This window comes from Terrapene carolina, unplaced genomic scaffold (genome assembly GCF_002925995.2).
Source record: "Terrapene carolina triunguis isolate 2854851 unplaced genomic scaffold, T_m_triunguis-2.0 Scaffold113, whole genome shotgun sequence".
NCBI classification, from domain to species: domain Eukaryota; kingdom Metazoa; phylum Chordata; order Testudines; family Emydidae; genus Terrapene; species Terrapene triunguis.
The window spans coordinates 15,940,444-15,967,494 of record NW_020664464.1 but is presented as its reverse complement, the minus strand read 5'-3'; the positions used below and the strand labels follow the sequence as shown (position 1 = coordinate 15,967,494).

Sequence of the window (27,051 nt, the reverse complement as noted above, 5' to 3'; positions counted from 1 at the left end):
TCAGTAGAAGAATTCCCATTGACTTCAGTGGCCATTGGATTCAGTCCCTAATTAATATAGGTCTGTAAGTCAGGACACCTTGATCCTTTTCCCGGCTCTGTCAATAACTTGTTGTGTGAGTTATGTAAACTTCTATATGCCTCAGTTTCACCATCTGTAAAATTGATATAATACTTATCTTTACATGTTTGAGCTTTATTTTATTAATGCTTTGTAAAGCGTTTTTGAGATATCTGGATACAAGGTTCCCATGTAATTATTATGTCAAGCTGCTAATGCTAGACCCCTTGAGGATTACCTAGTTGGTACTCTGCAGTTTGATTTATGATTGAGTCTGTTGACATATCTTCTGTGATAATATCTGTGGAAAGATTTGTGTAATGGTCAGCTTTAAATAAACCTGTTTCTCCAATTGTGGAAATGGTGAAAAGGTATTTTAGAGTAACATCTAGCATTTTACTTAATTCAAAGAGAGAGAAAATGATTTAAATGTCTAATATAGGGACATAAAACTTATAATGCTTTATCATTCTTGGCAGGCTTCTGAAATATTCTGACCCACTTCATAAGTGGATATTTTTGTTATTGATTGCTTTAACCTATAACTGCATTTCAATAAACTACATATTACCTGTAATGGGATTTGATGTTCGTCTGTTCGAGGTGCAAAGCAATTATTGCTTGCTGGTATTTTCTGTACATGTTTCCATAGGGCTAACCAGACATTTGAATTTTGCTACTGTATATTATCTTTTGTTTACTAGGAATGATGTTTCCAACATTTAGTGACATTCATTTGGCTCCTTTTTCCGATGAGCAGCTCTACATGGAACACTACTCCAGAGCCAATTTTTGGTAATGATTGTTATGTTTTTTTAAAAAAAATTTTGCTTGGAGACTCAGTAAAGGTTTTAAAATGAAACTCATTCTTGTAATCTGAATGAAGTGAAGCAAAGCACATGGCAGAAAATCCTTCTAATTTTCCATGCTCGCTTCCTTTAACCTGGTCCGCAGCTATGCTGTGTGAGCCTATCCGATCTCGCAAGAGGAGCAGGGTCTGGCTAGGTCAGAGCTGGGATGGGAAACCACGTCCACTGAGCTCTCAAGTGCTGCAGAAAAAGATGTTTATGAATCCATAGTTAGTAGTTGCACCTCTGTGTCAGTAATAAGCCAATGGCCCAGGATGGTGCTTGAGGGGCGTTGAACAAATCAGGCTCCTGACCATACACAGATGTCAAAGATCCAGTGGCGTTTTTCATAGAGACAAGGTATTGACTTCCATATCCTGGTCAAATTCTAAGTCAGTAATTACATTCTGTCTACCTAAATTCCTCCTGCAACTTCAGCTAGAAACAATGGTCTTCACTTCTTGCCCTAAATTGTTGTTCATGCTGGGGTGCACTGTTAGACAGGTGCTGTGAAGTCATCACCTGCTGATTTACACCACCTGAGAATGTGGCCTTTATCCTTTCTTTAGGTTTGTCAGGCCATCCTGTAGAATTCCATAATAGGCATATAGTTCTTCTATGAAACTCCATAGGATGGTTCAAAAAGCCTATGGAGAGACTATTGTTCTCTATTTATATTATCTTGGTCTCTGTTAAAATTCTATAAGACTTTTTTATAATGTACCATGTGGTACTGGCAAACATCACAGACAGGATAGTGGATTAGGTGGACCAGCTGTCTGATCTGGTATGGCAACTTTTATGCTTATATGAAAACTCTCCACCTGCTTTAGAGACAACAGTGTTGCTTGTCAGTGTTTCTCTTCAATGTAGCAGTCTAATTCTCCGTGTCCAGGACACTCTATTTTAGTTGAAAATGTAGGGCCAGAATCTGCCCTCAGTTACATTGGTTTAAATCTAGAAGTTCTACAGACTTGCATCAGTGTAACTCAGAACAGGGTCTAGTTTGAAATTTTATATGTGAGAAAATTGTAACTGTTTTTATGTATCTAGAGTCTAGAAAAAATAGAAACAACTTCAGGTGGGCTTTTCATAGATTCCAAAACAACCATTGTGACCATCCTGTATAACACAGGCTACAGAACTCTGCCAGAATAATTCCTTTCGAACTACAGCATGTCTCTCTATTTTTTAAATCTTGATTTAAAAATTGTCAGTGTTGGAGAATCCACCATGACCCTTGATAAATTGTTCCAGTAATTAATTACCCTCACTGTTAGAAAAAAATTAGGCCTTATTTCCCATCTGAATTTTGTCTAGCTTCAGCTTCCAGCCATTGGATCTTGTTATACCTTTGTCTACTAGACTGAAGAGACCATTATCAAATAATTGGTCCCCATGTAGGAAGTTATAGACTATGATCAAGTCAACCTTTAACCATCTCTTTGCTAAGATAAAGAGATTGAGCTCTTCGGTCTATCACTAAAAGGCATGGTTTCTAATTCTTTAAATCATTTTCATTGCTCTTCTCTGACCCCTCTCCAGTTTATCAACATCCTTCTTGAATGGTGGGCATCAGCATTGGACAGAGTATTCCAACAGCAGTCATACCAGTGCCAAATACACAGTTAAACTAACCTCTCTTTTCCTACTTGAGATTCCCCGTTTTATGCACTCATGGATTGCATTAGCTTTTTTGGCTACAGTGTCGCTCTGGGAACTTACATTCAGTTGATTATCCACCATAACCCCCAAATCTTTTTCAGGGTCACTGCTTCCCAAGATAGTCTCCTATCATGAAAGCATAGCCTAAATTTTTTGTTCCTAGATGTATACGTTTATATTTAGCTGTATTAAAATGCATATTGTTTGCTTGGGCTCCAGAACGCTTTGTATCAGTGACCTGTCCTCTTCAGTATTTATCACTCCCCCAATTTTTGTGTCATCTGCAAACTTTATCAGTGATGATTTTATGTTTTCTTCCAAGTCATTGATAAAAATGTTAAATAGGATAGGGCCGAGGACTGAGCTCTGTGGAACCCCACTAGAAATATACCTGCTTGATGAAGAATTCCCCATTTACAGTTGAGACCTATTTATTAGCCATTTTTTTAGTCCATGTAATGTGTGCCATGTTAATTTTATGTCATTCTAGTTTTTTATTCAAAAATTTCATGTGGTACCAAGTCAAATGTTTTACAGAAGTTGAAGTATATTACATCAACTCTGTTACCTTTATTACTCAAACTTATCTAATCAAAAAAATGTTTTCAAACCATATCTATCATTTCAGTTTCTCCCCACTTAATCTTTAGCTTCTGCTCTTTTTGGATGTTCTCAAGAATACAAAAAAGATTATAATAAACTACAAATTGGGTGGAATGGGGCCCAATATTTTGTTTTTTGTTCCATGTGCCAGCTTCCTTGGGAAGCCATAGTAGAAACTAGGGGTTGATTAATAGGGGTTGTTATCGCTTAGTGAGGGAAATAGATGCTGAATTAGCAGTCTTAAGCAGAAACATAACAGCTTTTTCACAGGGCTCTACAGAACTAGATGTTATTGGCAGTATCCAAGCATTTCACTTTAAGGTTGCTTGTGATGCTTCATCTCCATCGTTAGGGAATGTAAGACTTCTATTTGACAGCTTACAAGTGGAGAATACAAATGGTGTAATGTACACACAAATATTCTGTCTGTATCTATCTTTACATATACAGTATGTATATAGTATCTGTATTAATGGCAAAAAATTCTACTTATTCCTGCCATTAATTAATGCCACAAGCTCTGAACTGCTGATGTTCTGGTGACATTATCTACATCCAGTTTCTTAACAAAAATATCCAGTCTGCATTTAAGAGCACCTGCAAAATGACATCTAGATCTAATACATACATTGTGTCCTAGAATATTGCACACTGATACAATTATTCAGGTGAATACTCAGAACAAGTCACTACAGGGTTGCTAAGAGAATGATAGAAGTGGAAGATCCTAATCGTTCAGGTCTGGAAGTCCTTCACAGATAACTGGATCTGGGAACTTAATTCACTTCCCCACCATGATCATTATTATTTGTTCGTTTATTTATTTGTTTATTATTTGTATTGCAGTAGTGAGCGGGTCAGGATTAGAACCTTATTGTGTTGGAAGCTGTACAAACATAAACTAAGAGTCTCTGCCCCAAGGAGCTTACAGTCTTTGTAACAGGATCCTTTCCCCAGTGTTTCAACAGCTCATTTCACTACCCCTTTTCTTATTTTTTGGTAAATAAACTTTGAACATATTTGCCATGTAAATGTTGGGCTAATAACACTGGATAAACTCTTACATACTTTACATGAGTTTACATGAATAATCCAATGCACCTGCAACATTGGAGTTTTTCCAGCCCTGGGAGTTTCTGGAACAGAAGTGTTCATATCCTAAGTTATCCTAAATCATGCAGTGGTCTTTCAGTGTGGATGGGTGTCCAGCGGGGATTGATCACACAAGGTATCCAGCAACTCCTGGAGTGTCTGAGCACTTTGCAGGACCAGGTGTTTAAGTGGAAAGACCAACAAATTAACTTCATTTGAACCTTGAGCAAAAAGTTGAAATCCAGGTCTCTAGAGGTGAAAGTGCAGTGTTTTTATCACTGCTTCACTTATTCCCCGTAGTCTTCTCTTTGTACTAAGATATACTGATATACCTAGCACAGTCCCTGGGCACAGGGTCCCCGGCAAATTTAGGCTGTCTATCTGCTCTTTTTTAGTTGTGCCAGCTTGTGCTGTTTCGTGCTAGCCAGCACCTGTATAAGCAGAAAATTCCATGCCTCAGAACTCCCTTTTCACTTAACTCCCTGGTTTGTTTTTTAGAAAATCTGCCTGCTGTATGTTTAATAATCCTTCCTATATAGCTAATAGTGTCTGAAGGGGGTTTTGCTGCAGATCTTTCACATTCTTTGTCCCATTTGCTGTAAGCAACAGAAGAGTAAAAGAAATGGCTGGAACTGCAGTTTGAGTTGGCTCTTGTGAAAACATCTGGTCTGTGAAATGGTCCAAAAAAACCTGATCGCAGAATCCTGGTGCATGTCATATCACTAGTTACTAGGAGTATGCATAGTTTGTTTATTAGTGGAGGGAAGGAAGGATGAAATAGTTAACGCAAACACAGAATTATTACTAGCCAAATCCAATAATGGCCACGATCCAGCGAGGCCCTGGCAGGATTTGTTATTTCACACTTCAAGGCTAGTTTACCCTGATGCTTGACAGATGCAAATTAACTTGTGTTGTGTGTGTCAAAATTAGGGATGGCACACTGCTGGAAAGGGTGATTGTTTGCAATGTATCTTACAAGAGGGGACCACTCTTTCTGTTGTGAAAAGCCTTCTGAAGATCGGTACGAAGCATAAATATAAACCAGGTGGTTAAAACAGTGTGTTCTTTGCCTTTTGTGTACTTTGTGACTGCCCCCAGCTTAAATGAGAGACAGACTTTCTTCTCTAGTATCTCCAGATAATTCATTTCATTGAATGGACATTCCATTGAATAATACCGCACAGACTAAATTTTAAGGGAGCGTGGTCCAGTGTTTAATACCAACCACTGAGATGCACAGAAATTCTTATGCTCCCTCCATATGAATGGGGGAGGTTTCAATTGATTAACTGAACTTTCTGCCACAATAGATAAGAGGTTCTCTAGTTGTGCATCAGTAATCATGCTGAAAAGGGGATAGAAGATCTCCTGTGATTGGTGGTATTAGATGATCTCTTCTGCTAGGCTTACCATTAAGAAGGGAAGTACAGTACTCCCTTTAAGCATCTTTCACTTGGAAATGGGACATAGGACACAGTTCACACTGTAGCAGATTAAATAATTAAGTTAATAGTTTAAAGCAAAGTTAATACATCTGAAAGGGGCATTCTTAACCTGTTTTAAACATAAAAATTGTGTTTTGGAAAAAAATGCAGACAATATTTAAAATATTTGTATAATGTCTTTAAAATTAAAACAGGAATTTGAGGTTTTAAGCATTCTCCTAAGGTGTTTTCAGAGACTGCAGTAGACTTGAGACCTTGATTTTGCATCTGCATGATGATTTCACCATTAGAAATTTGCCTCGGTTGCAGACATCTTTTTGTTTATATTGCCAGAGAAGTGCTGAATCTTCCTGAGCTTTAATGAGTGTCTCTAGCCTTTTTCAGCTCTCCATTGGATTGATAAGAGGGTCAAACCTCAGACTCTGGGTAGTTATTGGCTGCAGGTATTTTTAATTTCAAAGGAGTTTTACAGGGGGGCTGGATTTGCTGTCAGTGAGGGCTTGGCACAGTTTGGTTAGCTGAGCATGTAACTTGTCTCTATTGTTTAAAAAAAGTCCTATTCACTTAGGGTGAGATCCTCTCACCCATTTCCCCCTTTATGCCTGGTAAAAGGGCCAGAGACATATATAGGGGCCCTAATAGCCTTCGATCCAGCTAGGGTACAATTCCCCTCAGCACAGGCACTGTGGAGACAGCCATAAGATGTCTTCAGAGGACATCCTTGAAAGCTTAGGGGGCACGGTGAGGGCTGCAGGGGTGTGTCAGGATGGGGCTGCACCCTGCAGTGCTGTAGGGTTTTTGGGCAGCACTGCAGCCAACAAGGCAGCCTAGGGAGGCTGCCATAACTTAGAATAGGCCCTCGGGGCAGTTTTCAGTTGTTCCAGAAGCCTCTCCAGTTTCTAGAGCAGCCCAGGGTTGGGAGGGCACAAAGGTAGCTTAAAGCCACCTTAGGTCCCCCTCCCCCAGTCTGTGGATTCTGTGCCTTGCCAGTAAGAGGTGAAGTATGGGAGCTCTTTCCTGATGCAGAGAGGCCTCTCACCAGTTTACCTGAGGGCATCAGATTCCTCAACCTGGAAGAATGCACAAGATAGTCTAACCAGCAGTCGATTTCACTGATGCCAGGAAATAACCCGGAACATGCATATGTGGTGTGTGGGGGTGAAGAGTGAGGTGGGGACAGAGATGATTTGAGCTCGCCACAAATTCTAGGAAGGGGTTTAAGTGTTCAGCCACACATCACATTCTATTTGGAGACATAATTGTGCATGGGTCCTCTGGGTGTGAGAGCCCCGAGAGACTTCTTCTACTAAATATTTTACTATACATTACTGTCTCTAGGTACCAGCAGTGTTTTTATGGGGTCAATCTGTCCAGTCTCCGCAGTGCAGCGGTGGATGAGTACTTCCGACAACCTATCGTAGTAAGTATTTTCTCTCTCTCTTGCCTAACTCATCCCCTCCATGAAGTTTTGCAGTACCCTGTCTAGGAGAGCTTGAACAGTAACTGTATGGTGCCATTTGGTTTGTGTACAGAACTTTGGCTTCCAGTGACCAGTTCTGTTAGAACCAGGAGCATCCCAGTCAGAGGTTAATTACTGTATGTACTATACCTGGCTTCCTCTTTTGTCATGAATAACAGAAGTGCAGAGTTGTATGCCCCTGTGGCAGCTACTTCATATATAGTATGCCAAACTGTCATGATTGATCCTCATGGCATCCTGTCTCCTCCTTGCTTATCTACATTTACTGGTGTGAAAGTCAACAGAGAGATTGTTCAGAGGAGATGTGTTACATGCCACCCTCTTGGAGGGAAAAAAGAGGGAAAACTCTGGAACAGAAAGTGCAATGAGTTTATATACCTCTACCCCGATATAACGCTGTCCTCGGGAGCCAAAAAATCTTACTGCGTTATAGGTGAAACTGCGTTATATCGAACTTGCTTTGATCCGCCAGAGTGCGCAGCCCCCCCTCCCCCCGAGCACTGCTTTACCACGTTATATCCGAATTCGTGTTATATCGGGTCGCGTTATATCAGGGTAGAGGTGTACTTAAAGTTTTTTCTCAAGGGGAAAGGGGGCAATGCAGCCTGCAGATCGTCTAGTTTCTAGGCCATCCCCCAGAAAAGCCCAGCTATCTTTGTGGATTACCTGCCCCTATTCCCCCCACACCCCTATGTCCTTGGCTGCACAGCTCCCTTATAAGTATTTCTGTCCCCTTCACCTGCACTATAATAGTAAATGAGGTACTGGCATTGGCTTAGCCAGAAGAGATGTTAGCATACAGATGAAACAGAGTTATTGTTATGTTGGGTGAGCTCCTGAGAAGACAACTTTTCAAAGCAAAGTTGCAATCCAAAGAACTCCAGGTGATTTTGCAAAATCTCAGGCAGGTCATAGGACTGAATGCACTTGGTTTTGGCTTTGAAAATTAATACTTTTGAGCTCTCTTTACCTTAAACTGCCGCTCTGTTTCTCCAGGGATCACCACTTATGCCCACATCAGTCTGTTATGTGATCAGGACTCTGTACCCAGTTTGGGATACTATGTTTGAAAACTGTAACATCAGTACAATAAATTCAAGTGACCTAGTCTAGAGACCCAGAGTTTCCTCAGCTGCAGGCATAAGCTCAACATTAGCTGTTCGCCTCTTGTGTACCCTACTTAAAGAGGAAACCTAGCTTGTCCCTCTATCTTTCAGTTTGATTGCTCTCAAACCGTCGCCACCACTGCCCTATGTTTACAAGCTGCTGATGATTTTTTAAACAAACCTGTGTGGGTTTTGTTACAGAATTAAAAGAAAACTAGATTTTTAAAGCTCTTTAGTTTTTACAACTTTCTAGTCATTGGTTTCTCGGCTGCTTATCATTAAACCACTCATGTCTTACCATTTATAGTTTGTTTTCCTGGGTTTTAGGGATATTGGTGCCTTTCCAAAAGTATTAAACCTGTAAATTCCATGATTTCACAGTTCTGAACAGTCCCTTCCTTGTCCACTGCATGTAAAGGTCTCTCTCTCTCCACCCAACCCTCGCGGGGTCAGAATCCTTAAAAGAGGCATTGCAGCTTTCAGCTGGAATTTGCATTATACTTTTGTTTCTCCCTTCCCTCCTCTACCATGCAAATTAAAACAAAATAAAAAAAAATCAAGCTGGTAGCCAGCTTTCTATATAAAGACAACCATTATTTTTTTACATATGTTCCTATTTATTGGCTGCCTCAGAATAAGCCTCTTCAATTCTGTTCTCTCTCTTTGGCATCAGGCCTGACTCCATTTGATTGAAAAATGGCAAAAAGTAACAAAATTCATTTTCCATTTAAATTTTGAGCTTTTCAAAAATTTGCCACCAGCCCTGGTTCAGGCCCTTTGTGAGGTCTCTGCAGCTATTCAACCTAGCACTCCAACATGCACACTGTGTTGGTTATATCACGCTTTCTGGCAGTCCACTAGAGAATGAAGCTAATCTGTAGAGGTAAAGCACGTCCTATGTAAGATATATATGTATATGTAAAGATGTGTGCTTGGTTTATAAGCCTTTGTTTTCTTAATTTATGCCCTTCCATTAAGATCAATAATAGAGTGTATTATTAAAAACCACACACAATTGTTAAAATGAACAAACACACACCCTGGGATGTGCCTTTTCCCCATACATACACTTCATTCCCCATTGGGACTCTAGTTTTTAAATTCAGAGTATATCACAAGCAGAGTTTGTGCTAAGATTTTAACATCAACTGGGAGTTTGTGGTCCATGGAGGGTCTGGATTAGTGGATGTGCAAAACGAGGTGGGAAAAAGATGTTTTCAATTATGGGTGTACTGACTGCTCCTAGCCTGGTTACTATTCTGCATAAATAATTTTGATTCGCATGTAGTTGTAGTTAACTCTTCATATCTCCAGAATTCTCTAATTGGTCAAACATTGTACGTGTGGTGGAGGAGGCCACATGAATTATTTGTGTGTTTGTTGATGAAAACAAAATGAAAAGTATTTTTGTATGATTTAGCAGGGTCTTTAAAAAAGTTTTGTAACATAAGTGAACTATCAAATGCATTAATTGCAGATAATAGTAATGTAAACTCCAGTAGAGTGTTTTTTAGAGACACATGTTAAAGATAACGTGTCATTAAAATAAATAAAGATATCTTCTTTTTTGTCAGATACCTAGTTTAGAAGGTGGCAAGACAAAATGATAAAATTTGTGACTTTTTTCCTCAGGACACTTTCGACATCAGAATTTTGATGGCTCGGACAGTGAAGTACACTGTTAACTTTACAGAAGCTGAAGAGGAAGATTTGCATAGGTTAGTATTGATCAGTTTCATATTCTTACTCAGTTTTTTAATTATTTGTGTTTTTAGAAGAAGCTGTTGGCTCTGGCTGGAGCTGTGGTCCATGGTACATTACTTGCGTGGCTCTAGCAATGTATCAGAATTGTCACCTGCAGTGCCCTCTTACCCCCTACAACAGCAGCACATATGCAACATTGGGGGTAGTAAATTCGTTCAGTAACTGGTATTGAGGCAGCAGGATTTTCATTAATGGTAGTTTATTGGGAACGAACCTAAGAAAAGAAAAATCCCTCTAAAGGGGAAGGAAAATAATAGCTTGTGTGTTTATTTTCTTCAAGAAGAGTGACCATTCTGCAGGGTTGAGGATGACATTTACTGATATTTAGGAACATTCAGGTCCCCCAGATATGCCAAGATTCAGGCCGTTGGGGAGATTATTATTCACGACACACATCCCTATTAGATAGGGCTTCTCATCTTCAGAGCTCTCTACAGACATTCATTAATCCTCACAACCTGCCAGGGAGGGAAGTGAAAACAAGGCTTCGAAAGATTTCCTTGGGCATCAGGAGAACTTTGAAGCTAACACCGAATCTGAATGGGAAAATGTGCGGTACACAGGTTGCCACCGCTTGTGCCGAATTATGTGGTAATTTTGTTTATACAGACAGTCGCTGTGATATGCAGCCTGCTTGAGATTTGTAATAAAAATATGTATGATTGAGAGGTTCCGTTTGAGTTCTCCTATTCCTGATCTTTTAGTTTATTTTTTGTTTTTAATATTCAGTGGAAATTATGAGACTGAATGTGTTGCCAGCTCATTCAGTATCTTAACAATGCAGAGCCTTTTGTTTGACCAGCCTTAGAAAATCACTAGCAATTTTGTACTAGTTTTTATGATTATCCTGACTCAAGAATGTATTTTCTCTCTCTTTCAATAAGGTCTTTGAAAAATAGCTTTTGTACAGGAATGTTTAAGTTACTAAAGCTTGATGGTGTAGAAACAACATTCATAACAGCTCCTTTATTTTGTGCAGTACCTCCAGCACCAAGAAGAATAATGTCACTTGGATAAAATGCTGCGTGAATGAGGGGTCAGGGAAGGTAGTTGCTGTTTGGCTTTAGATTAATTAATTGTAAAAGGCATTGGTGGAGTAGCCTTTGTATATGTTTTCATTCCTGCAAAGAGAGAGAGAGATTGGGTCAAGCAAGTTCACTATAGAAAGACATTATCTGTATACCAGGGAGCAGTGGTTTCTCTGTAGCACTATTTGCAGGGGCCCTTTTCATCCTGGTGACAGACCAAGCCCCACTGTGCAGTCTACATACCGTGAAAGATTCCAATCGCCATTTGACTTGGTAGCATTGCCACAAACCCCCTGTCCTGCATGTCCCTCTCCTTTCTTGGAGTAACTCTCTTTAAATTATTCAGCCTAAAAAGGCTTAGCTGCACCTTATTAGCTTCCTAATGGTGCTTCTTTGGCTGCCGCCTGCCTCTAAACTTTTCGTTGAGGATTTTCACCCCAAACTTTAGGCCATTGTGCAGCTTGACAGCCCCTAAGTACACAGCTGGAATGAGGTGTACCCTACCGGAATGGGAGAACTTTTGGGTCTCTTCCAGGGAACACCACAGGAACTACAGACAGACACAGACTCCTACACACATCTGCCAGGCTCTTTTGGATGAAATTCAGACCTCCTATAGTTCCAGTATGAGTTGCAGTCAATTGTATTTTATGGCACAATAGCATGGTCTAGTGAGAGAGAATTGCTTCCCAGTTTCACCTGGTTAGTATGCTGGCTTGCTTCAATGAGTCTCACAAGAAATATTTAAGTATGCTACCCATACCTTCCTCTAAACTGGTGAACATCACTATTCTGATTATTACCATTCCCTCCAAGTGTTAGTTTTATGGTTCATATTCCCAGGAATGGTAGAGATTTGAGTGTAGCTACTTAGCCAGTGATATGTCATTCCCAGAAGTACTGCCTTACTTAGTGGTAATCCTGGAGGTGAAGTGAAGTAATAGTCTACTGCCTGTTGGCTTAATTAGCAGCATGCTTGCCTCTGGCTCAGGAGTAAAGCTTGCAGGAAATATGACCCTAATCTAAATAGAAGTTTTTCTGCAGGAAAAGAGAGATTTTTAGTGGAGTTTTCTGTTAGTAAAATTTAAACCTTATGTTTCAGGTCAACATTAATATCTGCATCTGCCTGCACTGCTGAGGGCCCCTTGGGACTTGTAGTTCCAGGTCTCTCATGGCCCCGTTCTTTTCTATGGGACCTGCTCTTCAGCCAGACTATACATCCCATAAGGCACTACAGTCTGTCTGTCTGTGCACTGAGTTGCCATTTGCATCCTGGGAGTCCCATGGCTCAGGCAGATGCAGAGGTTAATATTGACTCAACTCAAAATGTAACATTTCAGTGGGGGAGTGATGAAATTTTTAGTTTTAATTGAAAAGCTTAAATGAAGCCATTCAACGTTTAAAAATTTTTTTTCCAGAACATTTTACAATATTTTTTCAGAACAAGTTACGATATTTTGACTTTTTGTCCTTATTTGAGACGGGGAAAAAGATGTTGAAATATCAGAATTTTCTGCAGGATGGAAATTCCATTTTTTGATCAGCTTTATTTAGAAGGTTGAGTTCAAATTCCTTACAAAAAAAATTGGACTTCTGGTCAGTGTTGACTGCTGTAAGAGATTTTAGAAGGGATGAGAATGCATGTCTCTTCTGTTCCACTTTCAGTGGCTGTCTTGGTGGCATGTTAAAGATCCCCAAGGAATCCACTTGTATGCCTAAAGTCAAGCACATGCTTAAATCTTTTTAAGATTGTTGCCTTTAATAGTAGGTGAAAGCCTTTCATTATATAGATTTTTAATGAAAGTTTTGAGAAGTATGGCAGTGGTTGAATTTGAAACATTATTTAAAACTACTGTACAACCGTGTTAATCGTGGGGGAAAAGAAAGCAGGTACAGAGAATCTCTCTCATATGTGTACGAGCATGCACACACACATCACTTGTTTTTATTTTAAAAGTACCATGGACCATTGTAGGTGTTATATAATCCTACAAATAGCTTGCTGTCATTATTCAGCGTTTCTGAAAATCAAGCTATATGTTTCTAAATGACGTAAAAGAATTATCTAGTGTAATTTTTTTAACTGATTTTATCTGGAATGTGACAATTCAAGCACAAATTGTTGTGGTAAAGGTAGAAGTGTGGAAAACCCTACCAGACAGGTTTCAGTAGAATGTTTCTGTTGGAATTTTGTCTGCACTACGTTTGTATGTTAACCTGGCAACATTCTAGTTTTCCTCCTGCAGAGTGGAAATCCCCTTCGTTTTCCAGATGATGCAATCCGGACTAATCCATGGCCTGGCTTTTTGGTTTGACGTGGCATTTGTGGGATCACTGTATGTATTTTTTTTAATCATTCCCATGAAACATTAAATGCAGAAAAAATTGCCTCCTTATTCATGCAGGAAGGTGTGATCTTACTTTAATGTTGAACTTATCATGTTATTCCCAGTAGGTAATGCCTTCCTGAGGTAGCAACCATGGGAATGACAACACAGCACTGACATTCTTGCCTCCAGCAGTTTGTGGGTTGGGGTTGTTCCCTGTTACCTTATGTGGGGTATGTTCAGGAATTGTGATAGTTTGGGATTTTTAAGTATTTTTCTATTAGGTGCCATCCCTATGTCTTTCTGCACAAAAACAACTCCTTAATTATTGTCTTATTTGAGTGTAACTGTTCAGTGTTATGGGGAAGAACAGGAACATGTGCTTGGTCTTTCTTGCGGGGGCCAGAGGCATCTCAAGAGAGCAGCTGGGACCTGCTGTGCTTGGTGCTACTACTTAGTATTCTGGAAAGTAAGTGGTGGAGCTGCACAGGGGAAAAGAAGAGTAAACTTCTCCACAGCAGAGAGAATGTCATCCTAAGTCTAACAAAAAAATCATGTCCTATGGGGGGGTGGGATTTTTCTTTCATATTAAATAACTTGATACCAGAATTGGACACATCCTCAAGAAACAAAGGATTATTACCAGACCCCGGGAAGCTAAGTCTTTAATTATTTGATTTTCTTTTTGTTTTCATTGATAAATACCCTTCATCAGCCCCTGATATAAGGCTCACCGAGAAAGGATTTTTCTAATAACATTACATTCCCTTTTTTCTTTTTCTCTTTTTTTAAAAAGTAGTAGTTTACTATAGAACTCGAATTTTACTGGCAAGCGGATTCGCAATAGAGCCTATCTTTAGCCCCATGTGGCACAAAGCAGCAGAGAAAATTTCCAGTTATGTGGGAGCTGATTGAAGCATATCAACCAGAGAAGCCTCCATTTTGGTGTAGAATGCAGCACCCTGTCTGCTGACCAACATTGGCTGACAGGAGTGGGACTTTGATCACTGCATCAGATAACCGTTTAAATATCAAGTCATGTTTAAATTCCTGTTCTTAGTATTCAGAGCTCTCAAGGGCTGGATGGAGGATATCTCACAGGCTGCCCCTATCTTCACAACCACAGTCTCCTTAGAGACTTATGGAAATCTCATTGGCCAGAGGCATGAAAGCTGGAAACAGAACATTCTCAATGGGTGGTCCTCTGCAGGGAGACTCCTTGCCACAGCATAAAGGAAAGACCACAAACTTTACTATTTTCAGGACAATCCCATCTCTTTGCCATCATTTCCCTTAATTAGATCCAAAAACAAAACAAAAAAACCAATAACAGAGGGAAAATGGGGGAGAAATGAACATCCTACTTCTTGGAAATAGAGAGAATAGAAAATACAGGGTCCTGTAGGGAGCATCTGTTTTGAATCAACATTGGCTAGGTGTGCAGATACCAGGGTTACAAACACAGTATACATCAGAATAGACACGTGAGTTGTTACATTTGAAACCTCGCCTTCATCATGGACCAAATCCCCGGATGTTTGATTGTTCTTTGAAGGCAGATGGATATTTTAAAGTTTTAAAAACAACAATAAAAATCGAATAGGATCCCTTCAGGACCAGTCACAGTGCAAGTTTAACACACATTTCCTCTGGCTTTTTAACACAAGGAATAGTGTCCACTAACTAATAATAGTTTATGAATGAAGGAAAGAGGACTGGAGGAATAACTGAATTCCTTTTTCATTCTATCTTTCCTGCTGTTCCCACTGAGACAAACTATATCAATAATAATCTTTCCAATTTTCCCTTACGGAAAAAATAAAAGGCCCTCTCCCTCTTTTTCTTTCAATATCCATTGCATGGCTTTCCAGGCAGCTGTTTTACAAAATGCTATTTCAGTAAGAAGAAGGGGAATGGAAAGAAAGTCCCTCAAATTAGAAAAATAACACTTATCTGACATTAGAAAGCAATAACCTCCTTCCCAGCAGGACTACATGAAGCCCAGCTGTGATGTTACTTCTGGAGGAGAAGTTGAAGGCCTCAGGGCAGCTATTGAGTACTTTTTAATTCAGTTGCTGCCTGCAAACCTGCTGAGCATGTATGCCCTGATGCATGTCTGCCCATTTCCCATCCTTCAGATGCAGGATCGAACCTTAATTGTGTGGGTCTGTCATACTAGATGTGAGAAGGGAAGAGGTATGGAGGTAAATCAGTGACACTTATAAATCAAGAATTTTGCACTTTGCACAACTGATTCATAAGTAGTTTAAAGTATATAAGTTGTGATGCTTTCTAATAGAACAAATGAGAAGGAGCCTATGTATTGTTTTTTTGTTGTTTTTTTTAGGGTAACTGTTTGGTTGTCAACTGCTCCGACGGAACCTTTAACTCACTGGTATCAAGTACGCTGCCTCCTTCAGACTCCCCTCTTTGCCAAAGAAGGGGAAACTCTCTCAGGGAAAGTCCTGTTTGTAGCGAATAAACGGTAAGTGGCAAAGCAACTCCAGGAGACATCTCGTTGTGGTGTGCCTCTGATGCTGAGGTTCTCCAAAATGCTGCACCCATTAGGGTAGTTAGTAGTATAGAGAGGGTAGAATCAGGGATACAAATACACAGTCTAAAAAGCTGGGGAAATGGAAAAATCAAGTTGCACAGGGTCTGTTTTAGTGCTTCACATCTCTACATCCAAGACTGCAGGGTATAAATTCACCCTTCATCGTGGTGCCCAAAGGAAACACATCTTGCCAAAATATGAAAGGCGTATTTCCATGTATCATGGGGAGGTTGGAAAAACTACTAGCTCAATGTACATCTGCCGAATGACTTGATTTATCAACCAATTTAAAGATCAGATCAGCTTTCAGTGCCTATAAGCATCTGTCTATCCACACAATCCCAAATTTAGCACAGCAAAATTGATTTTCACGGAAGGAAAAACATTGTCAGAAGCAGCGTGTTCTTTAGTTTGAAGTGCACACCTGTCCCAGTTTGTCAATGGTTTTTGAGATATCTCATTCTGCATTCATCACCCTCATTTTTTCAATGCAACATTTTTCCTCTGCAGATTTTGAATATTTGTATTTTTTCCCTTAGTGAGTCTTGTGTTAGGGACAAGTAAAGTGGAGGTGGTGCTATATCCTTGCTAATTTTCACTTCTGAAAAGGATTTCCTATGGATGCACTTTTCCCTGTTTACGACACTACTCATGTATCACTGAGACACAACCTTCCCTTTTTAGTGTGGCTAGTGAAGAGGATGATTCTCTAAGGAGTACATTTTTGTCAGAACAGATTTAGTTAGCTGCATTCCTACTCTTTTGCTGTCAATGGGAGTTGAGAACTATCACCCCTGTGCTCTGCTATGAAAACATTCCCTGAAGAGACTGGTTTGCACAGCTGGTTCATTTCAATCCAGCACACCTGCGTGTATGTGTGCTTGTAACTGAAAGCAAATGTAGAAATGTGAATCGTTTTGTTGTTGTTGTTTAACTCTGGATATATGCCTTATGAGTCCAGAGAGTTCTCATAAGATCAAAAGTGGTAGAAGCACTCTCAAAGCACTTCATTCACACCTGCAATAAATGCCCAATGTGGGAATTTTTCCAGTTTCCAAGTTTTTGGGTTAGAAGCTCTTCTTAAGGGAGATAAATAACACAAGTCACAATACATCCCTTTCAAAGTAAAAAGTATCAGTTACTAAATGTGTAAAGAGAGAACCAGTGTGCTGCACTAAGTGACCATACAGCTGCTACTGTAATTACATAGTAGTATAGTCTTCCTTGCAATTCTGCCTTGGCAAATGAACTATAGTAAGCTTTCTGGAAGTTCCAGTGTATCTTGGCTTTCTTTGATGGATTTTTGGCCCAGCTTCTTTAGTAGTTTTGCTGGATTAAGGATTTAAGGACAGGGTTTTATATTTATGACAAAGATTAGATGAAAGTATATGTAGAAGCAAACTTGACACTTAATAAGAACAGGAGTACTTGTGGCACTTTAGAGACTAACAAATTTATTTGAGCATAAGCTTTCATGGGATGCATCCGAAGAAGTGGGCTGTAGCCCACGAAAGCTTATGCTCAAATAAATTTGTTAGTCTCTAAGGTGCCACAAGTACTCCTGTTCTTTTTGCGGATACAGACTAACACGGCTGCTACTCTGAAACTTGACACTTAATGAATCCTTAAAATTGATTATTTTTATCTATTTAGTGTTTTATACAGACCTGTCATTATGGTGTCTGAATGCCTGTCCACATCCACTCTGTTTATACATGTGCGTGTGATTGGCTATTTAGTGTGTGTGTGGCATATGTTCCGCAAATCAGGGTGGATAAAAATCAGTGATTTAAAAAAAAATCACATGCTTTTATTTACATTAAACACATATTTCTTTTTGAAAATTAAACCTGTTTTAAATTGACAGCCTATGTTAAGTCCAAAATTTACTATAATTTATTAAAGTCATTTAAATAATTTTTAAAAGTCTGGTGCATCAATGAGCTTCCCTCAAAATGTAATGAGATAAAGGGTGCTTCTTTTTCAATTACATATAGAATCAGGGAGAAAACATCTTAAATTTAGAGGTCCACTCAAACTTTATATATGTCACAGTATCATATACTGTACTGCATTAAGTTTCTGTATTGTTTCAGTCTTTACAATAGAGCAAATGATGGTATTTTACATTTTTCCAAATTTATGTACTTCCAATTTCTGTTACGCAAAAGAGTTTTTGCCTTAGTTACTTTTGGTTTCACGGTAGCTTGCAGGTGCAGCGAGAATATCTTTTTCTTCATTTAGACTAGTTCGTTCAAAGTTGAGAAACTGACTGGGAGCTGAAAAGGCAGGAACGCTTATTTTCTTCTTCCAGTCTGTGAATAAAAGCCTGGTGGGAGAAGATGAGATCTATTAATTCTAAAAACTTGAAGGCCATGAAACTAGATTTTCAAAGATATTTAGGTGCCTAAAGATGCAGATAAGTGTCTAGTTGAATTTTCAAAAGCATATAAGCAGGTTAGGCACTTATGAAAATACTACTAGCACCTATTTAACATATGTAGGTGCCTAAATGCCTTTGTAAATATGGCACATGGTGACCAGAAACAATCTGTCAACTCACTAACTACAGTTAATTCTTCCTTTGTTTAATAAATCAGTTTGAAATGCAAATAATTTTGATAAACTTAGTTTTGTTTTTATGTATCCAGCACATTTAAGGCTGGTTTATTTAATTACTGAAAAATAATTTTAAAATGCTGGTTTTGTACATTTTTAATAGGATTTAATAGATGCATTTGGATGGAAATTGTTTTTGTACTAAATTCCAATCTAGTAAATAAGAAATGTCTCATTCACTGTTTTCTAACACAATAAAAACTGTAAAATTAATAATATGAACATATGTATGTTTAACTATATACGTGCTTAAATAAATGTGTATAGATACACTATATCTTCCTGATATTTACTGCATTTTTGGCCAACAAAACTCATTGCTGAATGTCAGCCTCAGTTGCAATGAATGCATATTATGTAGCTTCTTTTAGATGTTGAATCCTAAGTCATCCATGCACTTTTGTACATTTTACCCTTTGGCTATGAATAAGGAATTAATTTAGTCAAGCATATATGAAATCGGAGGTATTGATCCCCTTGCATTTTACATTTACCAAATGCTTGCAACTCAAACACTAGGTATGCTGACAATGCCGTTATTTGACTTCAGATGTTACCGATATAATTGTAGATCAGTTATGTTGTCTTTTTTGTACTTTTTATTTTTGATACAGACAGAGTTACGACATTCAGATTGTGGCTGTGGTGGACCAGACAGGCTTTAAATCTGGTAACATCCTTGATTTAAAGAATCCATTTTTTAGGTAAGAAATGTTCTTGGCTAAAATACATCATCATTATTAATATAGTAAAATATAGGGATGGGGAGATCTTGTCTCAGAAATACATCACTTTTGCTAGCTATATTTCTGATATTACAGGCTATTTATTTTTGCAGATACTAGGGAGAGACAACTGCAGGTTAGCATTTAGCCATCACTATACACTTAGCAGCAATTGTGCTTTTTTTCTTTCTGAGGAGGAAAAGGCAAGGTTTAAAAAACTCTCCATTAAAACAGGTGCAACAAATTAACTTCAATGCACTCTCCGTAAATGAGGCCATAAAAATAAATATTATAGCCAACAACCCCCTCCCTCCCCACACAGATACAGAGTTCTATTGAGACTAAAAATGTCAGCACTAAAGTTGAGTCCTAATACTGTTTTTTGAGACCAGGAACACAACTAACAAAGAGTGGTATTTTCTTGTCTTTAATTTGAATACAGGTCTCATAGTTAGGCAGTATTACATGTACATTTTACTAAAGAATTACAAGGGAAACTATGCGCAAGCCCCTTAATCGTCCAATGCTGTGACTGAGCACAGCAAGTCTGTCACACAGAATGTGGTGATGAATTTTTTGGTGCTAATTTACGCATAGAATCAGTTGCACCTTTCAGCCACGTGACTCACCGCTGTGAATCATGAGAAATCTGCAACTTCACTGAGATTAGATGCTGGTGCCAAGAACCCACCTTCCTCTATAAAAACCATGTGGAAAGAACCACCCTCCCCAACCAGTTCAGTGGGCTTTTGTTGGGCTGCTCTCTGCTGCATAGTTCCCTTTGGGAAAAGTTGCCAGTTGGAGAGCAGAACAGCCAGGAAGCAGGCCCGTCAACTCTCACAGAGGGCAGAGATCTGCGGGAATAACAGCCTGTCCATTCCTACAGACAGCAGCAGCAGTTCCAGCTGCAGGGCACCTGGCGGGTTGCAGTTGGCCCACACTCCTTTTGCAGTACTGCTACTTAGGGCAACAGTAATTTAGGACACGTGGAGTAGTTGACTTTGTGGGAGCTGAACTCATAGTAGGTATGAAGAGAAGTGACTGAAGTAATGAGGGATGTTATTACACAGCTGCCCATCCTCTCCAGGCACTCATTTCTTCCTTCATGACCCTGTTTCCAAGGGCTTCCTGTTCACTTTGGGGCATGCTGGCTGTCTGCTCCCCACTCCACAAGTCTTCAGGAGGGCTGCTTCCATAATCTGTAAGGCTATTTTGGAAGGTAGTTGGGGAGGTAGTGGCTGGTTTCTGAGGCAGTTGCCACCTTGCCTTTTCCTCCTTGTCACACATTCACACTGCAGCAGCAGGAACATAAAGAATTGATGGACTAATAGAAATGGTGGAATTGATTTTTCTAGGGTCTTTTCAGAGGTGCACATGGGAAATGGTGTTTCCCTATTTCATTACGTGTTTCCCACATTAATTAGACTGACATGATGACTCCTTTGTAAGCCTTTCAAGGCAGGCTGTCCCCTGTGTGTTGTGAAATTTTAGGCATTTTCCCATTCCTTTATACATGCAGCACATTAGAGATTGTCTTTTTAAGAGTGGGTCACTTTGTGTATACATTAAAATGCAGTTAAATAAATAAAGATTGGGCAAACCTGCAGTCACTCTAAGCAAATCTCCATGGTGTAAAAATTGCATTTCCTCAGACCTGCCATTTGACATGTACAGTATCCCCGTTGAGTGCAATTGTCTGCCCATACCAGAAGAAAAACAGGAGGCAATGGATGTGGTTTAATTAGGCTGCAACTTTATTCACCTAACATACCCGGGAGTACCCAGCAATAAACAGGACAGTGCAGGTCATCATCATTTCTTTAATCATTTCCACACAATCCCGTTGCTGGGACTCTGCTGCCCTCTCCTTGCATGAGGTGAAGGGGGACTATAACAGGAGTGGGGATTGGCTCTCTGCTGTACTAGATGTAGGAGTCCCAAACCCCCTTCCTCAGTTCCCTTGAGGGAGCTAGAAAAAAGGAGTCTGCTCCCCACTGTACTAGATACAGAAGCCCCCCAAAAAACCTTTGTCAGTTCCCTTAAGGGATGCTTTCCTTCAAATCCTTTTCCACTCCATTTTATTTGATAACAATATCCCTTCCGTACCAAGTACCTGCACTGGACATCTGGCACCAGTTTTATGTGCTAAGCAGTTACCTTATAACCTAGGCCCCTGGCTCCATCCCACTGGGTCCCAAATCTGGTGTGAGGAATGTGAAAAAACCCACCCTGCCTCAGCCAAACTGGTGGCGAGGGAAAAATTCCTTCCCAGCTCTCAAAGGAAAGTAATGCCCACAGTGGGTCATGGGGAAACCTGGTCCTTTTGCAAATGTTGTGGGTGGTGCTGCCAGCACAATCCAGGTAAGAGAGGGTTTTTCCAGAACTGCATGGGCTGTAATTATCCCCTCACACTCTTCGGTTGAAATGTGCTCAGTTTACAAGTTTTTATTTTTTTTCCTAATGCCAGCCCTGCAAACTTACCACGGAATCTGAAAGTCAGGCTGGGGACTTTCTTTCTTGAACATCACCTCTAGTTTAAAAAAATCGGTAAAGCCAAATTCTTCCCACATTGATGCTTGTGCATCCTCACTGTCTTCATTGGGCTTGCACAGGTATAATTGATTGATCTTGTAATTAGAACTTAGTAAACAGTTTGATACACAAGAAGAAATAGAATCCATGTCACTCTCCCTTAGCTATGTGGACTCTGCAGGACTAATAGGAATGAAAAATTGTGAATACTTATTTGTATATGCACTTTTCAAAGTAGAACCAGACTTTAAAGTACAATTTTCATATTTTAAAAAAATACTGTTTCACTCCCACTCTATACAGGAATCTTTGCAGGCTTGACACTGTAATCTCCTTCCATAGACCATTTAATTCTCTTCAGTGCATGAGCACACAGGGTTCTCTTTGGAAAGTTGTGCATCACTGTTATGTTGTTCAGTGGTTGTGTCCCCCCAACCCACCCTCAGGTAGCCCAGGGTTGGAGGGAAAAGAAAGGAGCATTTTCTAAATGTTACATGGACTATTCTAACAAATAGTTCAAACTTAGGTCTTTCAACCTTGACAAGTTCTTTAAAATGAAAAGTTGGGGAACTGATTTTTGTAAACGAGGGCACCTGAGTGAGAATGCACACGGCAGCTGTAACTTATGCCACCGGTGCAAAATCCCTCAGGAACACACCAGTGGATGACTGGGCATAGCACAACTCTGCTCCACCCCACCACATCCCCACTTTTCCCCGCCCTAGAATGCCGCAGACACTCGTATAGTTCCCCTTACAGAAGTAGTGTGGGTGGAGAGCTCCTCTGCGCAGGGAGAGTTCTCCATTGGCTGGGTCTGGCTCCTTTAAAGCTACTTAGTGTTGCTTCCGCTCTGGCCCCTGCTCTCTAGAGACTTAGCCATGAGTCACTATATATGCAAGAGTAGATATTTCTGAAAGCCCTTGGGCTCTGTAAAATGCCACCCTTTGGATCTGGTAGCATGTCTCACTCCCTTTGCACAGGAGGCAGGGCAATGGAGAACCAAACTCCAGAATTGTAAACAAGGAGAGCAAAAAAGACCTCCCATATACATTTTAGCATATGCAATAGCATTCTGGTGACTTTGTATTTTATTTTACTTTTAATACAAACCCAGATCCAGATCCTCAGCTGGTGTAAATCACCCTAGTTCCACAACACTAGCTTGATTTACACTGGCTGAAGATCCGGCCCACAGTATTTCCTGTCTTATGGGTCTTTATTACATCTGACATTCTGCCTTTTATATATTTATATATATATATATATAAAAGGGCTGTCATTTAACTATTCTCCCCAGGCCTAATCAGAAAAGCCACATAGAAATTATTTCATTTGCTTAATTCAATTAGAGCCATCAAAGACTGTGTTTTATTTTAACTCCTGTGTTCTCTCCTATCCATTTTTATTTTTAGGTATGCCTAGAATATATTGTTATATGGCAAACGAAAAACAGAAACAAGATTCTCACCAAGCCAAGTAACCTATAAGACTGAAAACCTATTCAGAGTAATAGGCTTGCTGGTCCTTGTGCAAAATCAGATTGTAACTGTACATATCTGTAATAAAAGATTTTATGCAAGCAGTGTGATATGGGAATGTTGCAGTTCCATTCATTTTTTAAAAACTGAAATTTTGCTTGGGCTCACATTTGCATCACAGCACATTACTTTGTTCTGAAATGCTTTGTTGATATATATAAAATGTTGTTGGTTTTTGTTTGGGTTTTCGGCAAAGTTGACATTTGTTGCTTTTTTAAAAAAAAACAACAAAAAAACAAACCTACCTCATGTTTATATATGTGATACATTGTAGAATCTTAAAAGCAGAACACAATATTCATATGTAAGTTTCTTGGAGTTTCCTGCACAAGTTTCTTGGTGATTTCAATATGTTTGGAGCTGGTCTTATAGGTTATCAATGTTAAATATGGACTCATTAATTCTGTTCTTTCTGAAACATGGAAACAAAATGCATAAACCTTATAAATATTCTGTGATTACTCTGTAGATATAAAAGTGAAACACTACACATTTGTAAATTACTGCTAATACAGTTTACAATAAAAAATAAAATATGGGCTATAAGTGAGACTTTTACTGTTTCTGTAGCTCAGTGGAAACTTGCGGATTGTCCAGTACTTCTAGGGAACTTTTTTATTCCTGGCACAGCAGGTCAAGAGAGAAACTTGTAGCCATGCTACAGTTTCTAACAAGGTCTCTCTCCAGATAATGAGTTTTCCAGTTTCTAATGCGGTCTCTCTCCTTGTGGATGGAGTCCACTTGCTTTACTCTCTTCCCCCCACAATCTTACCATACTGAAAATAAAACATGATGAAAGGAGAAAAAACCAAAACAGGGATATGAAGTAGTTTTCCCCACATTAATTCAATGAAAAAAAGCGGATGTATCTGATTAGCTGCTTACACAGAGTCTGTGGAAATTATTGCTTTGTTACGCACTCTAACCAATTTAGAAGTATTTCATAACTAGTCACTTTTGGGGGTGGGGGGAATCAGGATGATCTGGTCAAACTGGTATTCATATTTCTATTCAGTTCAGAAATTCTATTTATTCTCAGACTGCAATCCAAAATGGAGGAAGAGATTAGTGTTATATACATCACACATCATTCCCATTTAAGAATGTGGTCCTGTGTGTCTTAGTTTTTTCATAATCTCTTATGTTCTCTTCTTTCCTGCTATGAAGCGTAGGTAACCATGTAGCATACACAATTTATCTTGAAGTGGTACAATGTACAAGCCTCAGTTTTAGAAGTCTTTCCATGTCTATTATTCTAAAAATTAGAATACACTTGAAACATGCTTTTAAAATGTCAGTGAAAACATCTGATTGATGCAAAAAGCAAACATGATGGCAATGCGTATTTAAAAACTGATACAACATTATATACATCAGTTGTCCTCTCAATGCAGAGAACTGCAGCTTAGGGAAGCTGAAACAAGTGGGGAGAGGATGTCTGGAGGAAGCAAAGAGAATGTGGTGGGCTGCCTGAGACTTGCATCAATTTGACTGCCCTGTGAAACACAATGTTTCTTTAAGGATGAAGAGGCTATTTTCAAACTTTTATAAAAATGACAGATTGCCATACATCCCATAGACATGAGAAAAGCACCACAGGGGGCCATGCTAAGTATCACAGCTAGGAGTTGTGAATTTTCATTCTCTGCAGGATTTAGAGTCATTGAGGTGGCTCTGCTCAAAGAAGTAACAGGGAAGAGATACTTCTTAACAGCTTATTGTTCAACTGCTCTTGGTTATTTTCTCTTCACCCTAGAAGTAGAGATGCATTAAAAGAGTTGATAATACTAATAAATGGACAGTTATTCATGATAAATTGCATTTTCAATAGCTTACATTCTATCTGTATCTGTCCTTCATCCCAATGGATAAATAGGATATTTTAATCCATAAGAATACTAAAAGAATTCAGCATGATTGATGTTACTACAGAGACTGCCAAGGAATATAATCATTTGCCACACACTATAAAGTGTGCCAGACTCAGAAATCTTCCCTTGTGATACCCCTTCAGCACTCACAATGGTCATGATGCCCAGAAACAATCTTGATGCATCTGGCTCTGACTGCACTGGAACTGCATAGTGGAGCTGGTATTTATTTTCTTGGCTTGATTTCCAAGAGTCATGCTCTTCTCTCAAGTTACAAACCATGGCAGTTGCAGGTGCAAAAACACAAACATCATATACATTCTGCTCTCTTCCTCTTCATTCAGCCATATGTGGTATGCAGCTAGAATTCTTTTCTCCTCCCCCAAATATATATTTTCACTAGTTTGTACTGGGTCATAAGTTTAGGGTTAAATTCTGCCTTTAAGAGGCAGAGCTGTGGAACAAGGCATTGGGAGAGAGCAGGAGCTGAGTCAATGGAACTGAGAGCTTAAAACTTGGGCCCTAAAACACCAATTCTGTTTTTCTAGCCAAAGTAGTACAGGTCAAGAGTTTAATACCCAAGCCTATTTGGTGCTGCCCAACAGCTCACTCCTTATGGCTTCACCAATACGTATTCACATTCAGCAATGCAGTGAAAAATTACCCCCACTTCCAAAAAAGACACAAATGTAAATGGATACATGACAATGAATTAAACAGTGAGAATCAAAAGTCTGCATTCCTTTCTCTAATGGCGCGCTCTCTCTCTCTCTCTCAACTCAGCCAGTCAAGCAACTGGCATGTGGTGTGTTGTACAGATGGAACAGCAATACTGCAAGCATAATACAGCTTATGGGAAGGTGTCTAAGGCTACATCTACACTTTACACCAGTGTCGGTGGCATGTAGGGTACATGGAGCTACACACCACACTGAAAAACAAGCTGCGTCCACACCGCAGTGTGTAGCTACACGTGTCAGGAAAACGCTCTGGTGGGCTGAGCCTTTCCCTGCTGCCTCCTCCCTCCAGAGACTTTCCTTGTGGCTGGAGTCTCCCTAAGGCAGGGAAAGGCTCCAGCAGTGGGGAGCTGGCAGAGTCTTTCCCTGCAGTGGGGGATGGTTGAGGCAGTAGGACACTGCACTGCTAAAATAGCAGTGTAGCCAGGGAGGCACGGCTTGGGCATGAAGAGGCCATGTAGGGCAAATACACTGGTACATACCCATAGGCTTCAAGTGTGTCTTTACTTGCCTAAGCTGTGCCTCATTATCTACAGTGCTATTTATACCCAGGCTAGAGGGGCTAGCAATGTAAGTACACTACATGCCACTTAAAGAAGAGTGCAAGTGTAGACGTACCTTGAGCTTGTACCCCTTAGCTAACCAGCCTGTAACCAGATTTGTGGTGGGTCAGGATCACCCACAACTGTTGCATGGACAAAAGAGAGGGAGCATTGGTCACCACCACTGGAACTAGTGATGATAAATCCTCTTTCTTAATAAACTTGACGTTTGAACCAGAGCCAGTGTTCTCACTTACCCTGACTCTAACTTACTACCCACTAACCTTCTCTGTAATTAGTTTATGGTGTACAGCTTATGTGGTACCACCTAGTCCTAGTTCTTGCAGGGCCGGCACAACCCATTAGGTGACCTAGGCGGTCGCCTAGGGCACTACAATTTGGGGGGGCGGCGACCGCGGAGGTATTTCGGTGGCAGGACCTTCCGCCGCCTCTGTCGGGGGCGGCATTTCGGGGCGGGACCTTCCGCCGCCTAGGGTGGCAGAAAAGCTGGC

At 39.9% G+C, this 27,051-nt stretch overlaps 1 protein-coding gene across 3 annotated transcripts in view; it reads left to right on the top strand.

The window, feature by feature from the left end:
* The window catches only part of LOC112106760 (histone-arginine methyltransferase CARM1-like), a 121,229-nt gene extending 97,294 nt beyond the window's left edge, over positions 1–23,935 (top strand). For 2 of the 3 annotated variants that reach the window (XM_026652351.1, XM_026652349.1), the window contains 7 exons: positions 765–855; positions 7,055–7,136; positions 9,935–10,020; positions 13,341–13,430; positions 15,769–15,906; positions 19,209–19,298; positions 23,264–23,935. In XM_026652351.1, the coding sequence (XP_026508136.1) occupies positions 765–855; positions 7,055–7,136; positions 9,935–10,020; positions 13,341–13,430; positions 15,769–15,906; positions 19,209–19,298; positions 23,264–23,273 (587 nt within the window). In that variant the 3' untranslated portion in view covers positions 23,274–23,935. Of the gene's footprint in view, positions 1–764; positions 856–7,054; positions 7,137–9,934; positions 10,021–13,340; positions 13,431–15,768; positions 15,907–19,208; positions 19,303–23,263 lie in introns of those variants that run through there. The other variant, XM_024200181.1, reaches the window with a different exon arrangement.
* The last annotated feature ends 3,116 nt before the right edge of the window (positions 23,936–27,051 follow it).